This window comes from Liolophura sinensis, chromosome 8 (assembly GCF_032854445.1).
Source record: "Liolophura sinensis isolate JHLJ2023 chromosome 8, CUHK_Ljap_v2, whole genome shotgun sequence".
Lineage (NCBI taxonomy): Eukaryota > Metazoa > Mollusca > Polyplacophora > Chitonida > Chitonidae > Liolophura > Liolophura sinensis.
In genome coordinates, this window is record NC_088302.1 from 35,626,270 (window position 1) to 35,637,689 (window position 11,420).

The following is an 11,420-nucleotide window of genomic DNA, read 5'->3' on the forward strand; positions in this document are numbered from 1 at the left end:
TTACTGTCTCGACCATTTGACAGTTATGGGAGATCGCCGGACTACAAACAAGATGTGTTTCACTGGGATACACTAGTTCAGACTCATACTCTCTTCTCACAATTGACACCTGCCCTAAGCAATTAAGTACACACTACTTTTTTTTCAAACACCTTGGTGATCCATTAACTCAGATCTTGATGAAGATCTTACACAGCACAACCAACGGTGTTTATTCTGCATCGCATTCGTAGTGACAGGCATGATGTCTGGAGCGTCACCTGGTGCAGTCACCAGCTATCTACTGTCCAGAGTGCTGTGCATCATTAAGTGGCCTACGGACTATAAATGGCTTGGTGGGTGGTGTCAGTTGTCCAATATCATCTCGGATGTCCATTCAGCTGCTTTTGAGCTCCAAATGACCAACACCTTAAGACTACCTTGGGGTAGCTCGGATTCTCTACAGGTACCGGTATCTTCAGTTTTAACTTCCGTCTCCTTGCACAGGACTGGCTTTGTCCGCTTCCTCGATCATTCCTAGTGCCTGAGAACAAAAGAACACGGTTTGTGAAGTACACATGGTTGTAATTGTTACGGCGAATTCTTGTGGTGCAAGGGTTAAAAATGTTTTTCGGTGGAAAGGCTGTAGATAAGGGGAGACAACTCTAAATGAACACCACCCAAAGAAGTTAGCACCCAGCTACCATTTAACTTTGTTAGTTTAGCAGTCAGACTTTTGGTGACCACCGGTTAACACAAGCATTTCCTTCCATCCCTGTAAGTGTTTGTAAGTGACATTCCAGGTCAATAATCGGAAGGCCAGTTCTCAAAACGACGTGTAACACAAACGACCCAAAAACTAAGAAAGTATATAAAGTATGAAATTAGGCCGGAATCCTGCAAAGCGAAGCGGTCAACAATTACTGAGAATGTTTGAAAGACGCAGTATATGTTCTAGGCGAATGAGTGAAATCAGAACTGAAATCGTGAAAGTTGATAATAAACTATGTCTCAGTTGCGCTTTGATTGCAGCTGCTCATATATCCCACGTGACGATCTAATGCAACACGATGAATATACTGTCCCCTAATCCCGTAAAGCTGGACTATTTTTTTATTGTAAATATTTTTAGTATCATTATGACAAAAAAAAAGATATATGTAGTTTGTTTATTTATAATCAGAAAAGGGCAAATTTTTGTTTTGATGCAATGGCAGAAAATAAATGTCACAAGTTGAAGGAAATGACCATCGACTTGGAACACCTTTTACGGACTACGAGTGGTCTACAAATGTTGGACATGACCCTTATATTTACCCATGTATGGAATGCTGCTGCGCCTGCGCTGATCTGACCGACGCTGTCCGGACTGGTTTTAGCTAGGAGTTTCCGGGCGCACTGGACAGCAGCTGGTGAGAGCTGCTCGACGTCCAGCACCTCCACCCGTCTCTTTAGACCCTTAGACCCCACAGGGTTACACAGCCGACGACAATCGTTCCAGTCCTGTATTTCAAACAAGCTCATTTAATTTCAGGTGAACGCCGTGTTGCACGGCTATGTATTGTAGAATAACAAGAAGATCCCGTAGACCATTTAGTTTAATTTGTTAATAAAGGTAAATATGGCAAAAAATAGGGCTTAGCTTAAAGGGTTAATTTTGAAGGGTTAAGTTACGAAAGTTACAAAAAGCTTGAGAACCTTTCGATACTGGGCGTTTCACAACAGGTTTTAGAACTTTTTAGTGCTCCGCATACCACCTCGGGTTTGAGAACTTTGGTGGTCTCACTTCACAACAGGTTTGAAAACTTTTTGGTGGTGCCGGCTTCACAAAACGTTTAACGCCTGTTTGGTGCATGGCGCTTCACAACAGATTTGAGAACTCTTAGAGCTGACCGCTTGACAGCAGGTTTAACAACTGTTTGGTGCACCGCGCTTCAGCACAGGTTTGAGAACTTTTTAGAGCTGACCGCGTGACAGCAGGTTTAACAACTGTTTGCTGCACCATGCTGCAAAACAGGTTTGAGAACTTTTTAGCGCTGACCACTTCACAACAAGTTTAACAACTGTTTGGTGCACCGCGTTTCAGAACAGGTTTGAGAACTTTTAGCGCTGATCGCTTCAGAACAGGTTTAAGAAAAGTTTGCTGCACCGCACTGCAGAACAGGTTTGAGAACTTTTTAGCGCTGACCACTTCACAACAGGTTTAAGAACTGTTTGGTGCACCGCACTGCAGAACAGGTTTGAGAACTTTTTAGAGCTGACCTCTTCACAACAAGTTTAACAACTGTTTGGTGCACTGTGCTTCAGAACAAGTTTGAGAACTTTTAGTGCTGACCACTTCACGACAGGTTTAACAACTGTTTGGTGCACCGTGCTTCAGACAGGTTTGAGAACTTTTTAGCCCTTACCACTTCACAACAGGTTTAACAACTGTTTAGTGCACTGCGCTTCAGACAGGTTTGAAAACTTTTTAGCCCTGACCACTTCACAACAGGTTTAACAACTCTTTGATGCACCACGCTTCAGACAGGTTTGAGAACTTTGTAGCCCTGACCACTTCACGACAGGTTTAACAACTGTTTGGTGAACCATGCTTCAGACAGGTTTGAGAACTTTTTAGCCCTGACCACTTCACAACAGGTTAAACAACTGTTTGATGCACCGTGCTTCAGACAGGTTTGAGAACTTTGTAGCCCTGACCACTTCACCACAGGTTTAACAACTGTTTAGTGAACCATGCTTCAGAACAGGTTTGAGAACTTTTTAGCCCTGACGGCTCATAACAGGTTTAACAACTGTTTAGTGCACCGTGCTTCAGAGCAGGTTTGAGAACTTTTTAGCCCTGACGGCTCATAACAGGTTTAACAACTGTTTGGTGCACCGTGCTTCAGAACAGGTCTTTGAGCTTTGGCTCCTGGCGCTTGATCTTTCTGTCCTGGGTCCACTTGTACGAAGTTCTCTTAACATTGCAATAACACAGTTGTCATTGGGACGTAATGCTAACCATTCTGGTTGCCATGGTAGTCACGTGCACGTAATGCTAAGAGAACATCGTTATTTTAGTTGCACAAAACGAGTGAGTTGTGTTGATTGCAACTACTATGGTAATATATGTCTTTAATTATATTGTATACCTGCATAAACCAGGATTATGCAGGTGGACTAAGCATCCCTTTGCATTGTTTTGTGTGACTGTATGTTAAATGTGATGACAAATTGAGTATTTCTAGGCCTTTGACGTCTAATAATTTTCAATTAACATGACTGCATATGCTAATTCTGCTTGAGCCATGGTGGTAGAGGGCGTTTAAATTGCTACTATTTATGCATTTACATGAACAGTTAGAATAAGACCCTGACTGAGGTAAATTGACAAGAGGCCGTATTTCACCGGCTTCGTGCGACTGTTTGCCAACTACCACAATGTCGTCTCTGTTCTAGTCTTACTGTCCATGCTGTATGTCTTTAATCATATTTAATATGTGTTGCCATGGATAGTTGCAATCTGCAACTTAGCCTGTGCTCGTTTGAAGGAACTGGGCACTGAATAAGATCAGTCTATGACGAGGATAAAGTCTTACCACCACTCTGTCCTCTCTCTCGCCCAACAGGAGGAGCGCGGCCCTCATGACGTCATATACAGCCTGAGGAGGGCGGTTGTAACTGCGGATCTCTGTCATTGTTTTGGCTTCCATGTTGATCACTGCCTTTTTCGCTTTGGTCAAATGACTCTCAGTACACACTGCCTCTCTGGCTTTAGCCAACTGGGGCTCCAGTCTTCTCTCCAACTTCTTTCTCTCGATTTTCTCTATAATTCTCTTCAGAGCATCAATGTCATTAGTGGAGAATGCTGTATCCAGCTCTGTGGATAGGAAAGAACACATACTAGTGAATCACACCAACGGGTTTCAGACACATATGACTTGTAGAAAGAGCCCTTGCGGTGAGATTTTGTGGGCAGAGGGTTAACGTATTACTCATATGTTGCAAGAGAAGAATGATTATACAGCTTGAACCCCAGTCCCCACTGAGCGAGTACCCCCATTATGTCATAAGCCAGGTGAAAACAATTTTCGACTGAAAACAATGTTAGGCTTTAAATAGTAACTTACACTCACAGTATCAGTGGCCTATCTCCTTTACTCCATCACGAGTAAATAATGACGAGATAAGCCACTGATAGTATGAGTGAACTGGAAAACTATATTTTTAATATGAAAGCATATTTCAAAAATATATTCCCAAAGCTAAAAACTTTTTAAGTTGTAAATTTATTAACACTGGATAACCATACACGTAAAGTATGTGTGTCCCAACCTGCATTAAAATCTGGCATAGCCAGTAAAAAGTGAAAGAAATTTAATTCTTGTCAACTTTGATTCGTGATTTTCAGTCATCAGTTTCAATATACTTTTTGATTTGATTTGATTTTTGTTCTTCTATATTTGGAAATATTTACCCTGTATTAACTGAATATATACCTGCACGTATTTGTATGACGTCCAGAACGATTCTAGCCTCTGTTAGATCGTTCTCCTTTTCCCGCAAACCCGCGTCAAGGAACTCTTTAACAGCTTTCCGCAGAGCAGACTCGTCCTGAGATTTTGTGGCCGAAATTAACCGTTGTCGGATCCTTTCATCCTTTTTGCTGTTGTCGGATTCGTGAATGGCCACTTCATTCTCATCCACCAACCCTTCCTTTCGAAGCCTGGCCAATTCCCGATCGTAGTCCTTCTTCTGCTTTTGAATAATCTTCTCTATCGTAGAAGGGGAAACGATCTGGTACAAGATATTACATTAATGGTATTAAAAAAACTTAAAGCATAGAGAGTAAAGCCAGAGCAGCGACGACAATGTGATTGTTGGCAAAGGTTGAAATACGGCCTCTTGTCAATTAACCTCAGTTTGGATTTTCTTGTAAATGGTCAAATTGCAGCATACAAAATAATTAAGACGTACAGCATAGAGAGAAAAAAGAGAAAAACGTATTAGCCAGTGACTGCTTATCCAATGTTAATATAATTATGTATTAAGAGTCAATCATTAAACAGGCGTTGTAAACAAAAGCACTTTGTTTATTTTTATCATGAAAAATTTTATTTTTTCTCAAGCCATCTGGCCGTTTCGGTCTGTGACTCAAATGTTCCTGTGACTAGACGCCGTATTTCATCGGTTATGTGTGTAAACTATCACCACTGTCTTCGCTACTCTGGCTTTACTCTCTGTACTGTGAGATTCGCCAACCTATATCTTCGAATTTCAAGCTAAAATGTAGTGCATTTGCACTGTAGTGTAGTGCATTGTTGAGATAGGCCTACTATACACAGAGAACATAACAGTATAACACATCTAAGCACCAAGTCCGACATTTGTATACCACTTGGAAGCTATGGATAGGCGATCAAAGTTGATATTTGTTAGACCAATTCCCAAATCGCCTGAAACAGCTGGTTGAGTGATTTGGGATTGCACTGCCTGGCTCCACAACATAACGATAATACTGTTAGGAGGAAACAGGAGTTTCTAATATGAACCACTTCGGTGGCTTCGGTGACCAGATAGAGCGTCCTCCTCGAAGTCGGGAGACCCGCGATCAAATCCGGATCGCGTCACACCAAATATTTTAAAAATGTTACTTGCGGCTGCCTTGTTTGGCGCTCAGTGCTGAGAGGTTAAAGCAAGGAAACAGATGTCAGTATAATGTGACTGAGCGGGGTGTTATCTCTGGTATCTTCGACATGATACTTCATCCGCGGCAGCCCTCTGGCGGCATGGACTCACCTTGCCACAAGGAGACACGTATATGTACACATACCTAATGAGGTGACCCAATCATATGACCCAAGCATTCATTCATTCGTTCTAATATATATGATATCGTTAAATGCCAACACAGACAACGTGACATCATGCGGCAGTATATGATACACCGATAGGAATTGGTGAACACAACAAGGAAGAAGCCTTCGTTCTTCGCAATTTTCTTGAAAATCTGGTACATTTTGGCTTGGTATATCGAATACGATAAAAGTAAATCCAGAGCAGCGACGAGTGTGATAGTTTGCAAATGATCACACGTCACCGGTGAAATATGGCCTCTTTTCATTCTATCTTATTTAGGGTTTTATTCTAACTGTTCATGTAAATGCATAAATAGTAGCAAATTACATGCCCTCTAGCATCATCGCTTATATAGAGTTAGGTTAAAAAAAGGAGTGATGTTAATTGCAATTTATTAGACGTCACTGGTCTAGAATTTCTCAGTGCTGTTTTATCATCACATTTAATGTTCAATAACAAAAGAACCAGAATAAATTAGTTACCATGGTCATACTGGAAAAGAAAGAACTAAATTGGGTTTAGAGTGTACTATTAAGTGTATACCAGTCCTGCATCACATGGTTGAATATTATGTAACACATGAGTTCCCAGACCTTATCAAACCTTGGTCTTTACGTTGTAAGAACCATTATGATTGCATAGTGTTAGATTAGTATGAGTTCACGAGTTTATTTTGTAACACTATAGTGGCTAGAGTAAACCAGGACATTTCCTCTACAGGTGAAAATCCCCATCATTATAGAAGTAAAAAAATTATTGAGTATAGCTTAAAACTATGGTAGCCCATGTGTGACATTTAGGTTTTTTTTAAGGTTTGTAACTTTTTCTTTGGATTTCAGCTGAGTGAAAGCAATTATCACCTAGATGGAAACAGTTATCACGTCTGCGAAAAAAATTCACATGCGTGAAGATCTTTTCATCTAGGTGGAAACTAACGTGACACAAGAAGCCCTCTCCGAACCCATAACAATGGCGGAAAACGGCATTTGCACCACACGCATACATACTAATTTGGAGCAGTAAATGGCCGCGATGCATTAGCATGAAATATCTGTTGTCAAAAAACTTATTATGTTATTATAACATCGACAAATAAATAAACGAAGCTGGTTAGTTACATTACCTTGTATGTGAATAGAATGGCATGCGTTTTCCCAGATTTAAAACTGGCCATCAAATCAACTTCTGTCTCCTTATTCCCGGTGGGTAACCTCCCATCCCACAGGCCCTGTTTGTTCCTGGTTAGCTCCGTAGGTGGCGCTGTCGTCAAACTAACACGTGTGGCTTCCGGGATGTCAGCCAGAAATGGAACAATCTCATCGGTGGGCAAATATCCATACGTTGGTTTCAACACCTCGAAAGAAGGATTCCAATCGTCTAAGACTTTGGGAAATGGGAGTGATCCAACTTTGGGAAGGCGAGCCTGTATCAGACTATGATAAATTGGTTGATCACTTCCTCTACCCCCTAGCAACTTGAAATAGTATAGGCCCGATTCGGGAAACACGGAGTAAAATGTCTTTGTATCACGTTTGGATTTGAATTTTATATATTCAGAATGATCAACCATGTTGTTACCTTTCAGAATAAATAATTTTGGCACTAACAGAACGTTTTGAGAACATTGGAGTTTCAAATTCCGTTCTCCGGAGTTCGTTTCTACGTAAGCTTTATCCCCCGTAAGACATTTCATTCCCAGTTTGCTAAAATCGATAGTGGGCCCTGCGCATCCTCGTGTGATGGCTTCTGGGAAAGAGGCCAGCCACATACATATCCTTTCATTTTCCAGAAGATAATTGCATATGTTTGGAAAATCCTCCATCACAGCGTCTTTACGGCGGGCGTACAACTTCAGGGCAAACTTACCCTTTTCTGGAAGCCTGATGTGATAGATGACGACGTCTTTGCGGAACTCATAGAAAGCGTATTCGTCATAAGTTGTGACATTCGACTCACCCCGTACAAGTTTATGGCGAAATTCCATTTGCTGTTTGACACGGAAATGTATCTCAGCCTGACCTCTTTTGGAGACCACTAATCCTGAAGGATGACTGAGAGCAGAAATACCCAGTCTTTCCGTGTCAACCCCTGGACCCCACTCTATCCGTGAATTAACTGGGTAAGGTTCAGGTTTGGTTTTTGCTAGTCTGTCACAGTGGATGGCGTAAGCAGATATCAGTTCATACACGCCTCGCTTCTTGTCAATCTCCTCGCAAAACAGTTCCAGTTTGTATTTACCCGTTGCAGGGAGATCAAACCCGACTGTGACCAGTCCTACTTTTCTGTTGACGTTCAAGAAAACAAATCTTTCCAACTTCAACTTCCCAAAGGTGTTGGTGTTCCCAGATTTATCCAACGAATGGAACAGTCGGCAGAAGAATCTGTGTGAGCCACCGTTGGGGATCCGTATGCTGACTGAGCCCTTTCCCTCTTGCGCCTGTATCACGCTTGTTGTCTCGACGACTTGGAAACCCAAGTCAAAGAACGCAGGTTTCAGAAACGACAGTAGCCGGAATTCCTCCTTGGTGACAGTCCTGGCTAGAAGCTGCCATCGGTCGTCCACAGGAAGGTGGCTGTGGATCATGACTTCTGGGTCAGTCAAGAAAAACGCCTCCTGGTACTGCCTCTCTTTGATCAGCTCCATGTTAACCTGACCACGGGTCTGCTTCCTCTCACCCGCATCACCCACCGCCTCCCAGTCCTTGCGCTTGGTACCCACCGCCTTCCAGGCACTCCAATGGCAATCCAGGAGCCTCCAAGAACCTCCAAACAGAACCGCTGACCACATCGCCTTGGGTTTCCTCAACATGTCCCCGGGTTCGTACCCAGCTCCTTTTACCCACCCTCTGATGCTGTAGCTTGGGATCAGCGCATACCTTAAATAAATCAAAAACGTATCGGCAAAGTTTTGATTTTGGCAAACCTAGATTCCCCGAGCTGTATGGTAGCGCGCGTGCCTCTTCTCTTGGGCTGAGTAGCCAGAGCGAGATATTGTTAAAAGCTAATACCTAGGGGTTATGGTAAATCATTTTGTCCTGTTGTTGAATTCCATACTTAATTGAAGCTCAGTTGACTGAACTGCCTTGGGTAAGGGATGAGGTTGTTTGCTACATATCAATATTAGCTACACAAAACAGCAAAGTAACGGCTCTTGTACGGTTATCTGCATGAAACTGTTATGTAAATGATGACACAGAGTCTGCAAATTACGCTTTGGTGACATTCTGCTAGTTATAGTTAACTTTAGTTTCTTCATAACAAGAACTGAAATGATGACACAGCTATATTACCATGGCATCTTAAACTGAACAAAATGATCTTTTATATAAAAAGCCATTTATTCACAATGTCTATTATTTGTACCCACTTGCACATTTTCTCAAACAGTTGAGCATATCCGATTTCCCCTGTCTTTATTTGAACTAAGTAGAACGCTCCAGAGTTTTCTTTATCGACTTTGTCCACTGGTCCGACATCTTTGATCTCCATTTTGTCACCTTTCCCCTCTGATTTGGCGCGTTTGATGGCAATTTTGTCGCCTTTGTCCTCAGAACTTTCACACTTGACATCAAGATTGTCAAGATTCTGTGTAGTGATCCAGGCAAATATGGCTCGTACTTTCTCAAGGTCATTTCGTGTCGGCTTGAGCAGATATGTGACGATGTCTTCAAGGTCAATTTGGAGGAGATCTGAGCCAGTCTGCGACAGGTAAAAGACAGATAAACATTTTTGAACGTCCATGTGTTAAAAATGTCTCAAATAAGAATAGTTAAGAGATGAAAATGGATTGATCTGGGTTTACCTTTGTAAGAAGTTGTTACCTGTTTCAAAGTTGTTACCTGTGTCAAAATAATAAGCTTGGTTTAGGTTATAAGCACGACTAGAATTGCTAACGTCAAAGTTGCAACGATAGCCCTAGTTGCTACTTTTACCTTATCTTGATCAAAGTTGTTACCACTAACAAATTTGTGCCTTGGTCAAAGTTGTTACTTTTGTCATATTTGCTCCATTTGTAAAATTCGTTACCGTTCATAAAGCTGTTATCTTTGTCAAAGTTGTTACCTTTGTCTGCGTTATTACCTTTGTCAAAATTGTTCCCTTTCACAAAGTTGTTACCATTTATAAATTCTTACCTTTGCCAAATTTGTTAGGTATTTCGAAATTACCCTTGTCAAAGTTGTTTTAAACCGTTTAAAAAAGATGTTACTGTGGTCAGAGTTCTTACCTGTAAAACATGGTCGTCAATCATTGTGAAATCTACATCCTTTAAAAGATACCTCCGGTCAGTCGGCGTTGGGTAAGGAATTTTCACGCCATTCCATGTAGGAATGGTGAAATTCTGTTTGGTAAAACTTTCCTGGGATTGTCTAAGAAGGCGTAATGTTGGGGGCTTCTCGTAGAACTCCTTCCCTACCCCTTCTTTAAACTCGTGCCAGAATGGTGCATCGTCAAATAGGACGTCATTGACCTGTATATCCCAATTGACATACCATTCACTTATTATTACATAAAGTATTAAACGAGATGTATTGAATTGCAATCGAATGAACAGCTAACAATTCCTTCTTCATGCACTAGTTATTGTGTATCACTGACTGGTGTAAACATGTTATCCCTACTTTTTTCGGCGGTATAGATTTCAGTGTCTGGTTTTAAGGTGTGGCATTTCTGTTAAACTATAGAAGTGCGCCATGACGTGTGTTATTGTCATTAAGTCACTTGCATCGCACCGTGTCAATGACTCCCGTTAAACCGTGCATATATACCGTGATTTTGTATTAAGCCACATAACCCACGCTGTATAGCATTCCCACTAAACAACATACATATCTCAATGTTTCTTTTATTTCCTTTAGATCACATGTATATCGTTGTTGTTACCATTACACTTAGTATCACGGTATAGCTTATTTATTAAATTTCCTGCCGTCAGGTTGGTACATGTTTGCTGGCGTCAAAACTCCAAAATCTAGCTTTTCTTGTAACCAAGGGAATGGAACGTGATCTACACACTGCAACAGATATTGGCATATGGCATCGCCATAGATGTGTTAAAACGTCGTGCGTCGTGAAAGTTATTGTAACATGGGCTTGTCAGACACTTTTTAACTTGATATACTCAGTGGTTATGGCAATCGGTAAACAGGTGTATACCATTTTCGTTTAACTGTATATATTATGTACCATCGACATATCACGTGAATATCGACATCACCTAACAAAAACACTATAACCGTTTTCTGTTTCTGTCCGGTTACCTTTCCGGTTTCAATCACATCGTCGGAGTTGTGTTCTCGATCACGGCTGGAACCTGTGGATAGTCCCCCTCCCATTATTGGCTGGATTCATTCGATTCTGTAGGAAAAACTCTTGTAGGAAGCACACAACTTATTCTATGCAGTTATTCCTGTATACCTTGTCTGTACAGACGTGTTCCAAACACTGTCTTAACTGCTAATGCTCACAACCGATATTTTATCGTGGATATTTGTCACGGAGCCACAATCATTTATTTTTTTCGCTCGATTGCCTTCAAAAACCGTATCCCGCAGTGTTTGTGTTGGGCCTTTGTTTAGGAGGCCATTATGTTTGTACAGGGC

At 41.4% G+C, this 11,420-nt stretch overlaps 1 protein-coding gene across 1 annotated transcript; it reads right to left on the reverse strand.

Annotated features, from left to right (window-relative positions):
• Positions 1–463: 463 nt before the first annotated feature.
• On the reverse strand, positions 464–11,153 carry LOC135473466 (uncharacterized). The gene is made up of 8 exons (XM_064753316.1): positions 11,079–11,153; positions 10,046–10,288; positions 9,188–9,519; positions 6,944–8,696; positions 4,461–4,758; positions 3,561–3,841; positions 1,297–1,482; positions 464–523 (listed from the first exon to the last, which is right to left on the reverse strand). The coding sequence occupies exons 1-8, from the start codon at positions 11,151–11,153 to the stop codon at positions 464–466; spliced, it is 3,228 nt and encodes a 1,075-aa protein (XP_064609386.1).
• Positions 11,154–11,420: the final 267 nt, after the last annotated feature.

Excerpts from the sequence above, each read along its gene's own strand:
- LOC135473466 (XM_064753316.1), bottom strand. The coding sequence starts at position 11,153 with ATGGGAGGGGGACTATCCACAGGTTCCAGCCGTGATCGAGAACACAAC. Across the intron at positions 1,483-3,560 it reads AGAGAGAGGACAGAGTGGTG|GACTGGAACGATTGTCGTCG; the intron begins GTAAGACTTTAT and ends TTTGAAATACAG. Across the intron at positions 524-1,296 it reads CAGCAGCATTCCATACATGG|GCACTAGGAATGATCGAGGA; the intron begins GTAAATATAAGG and ends TTTTGTTCTCAG.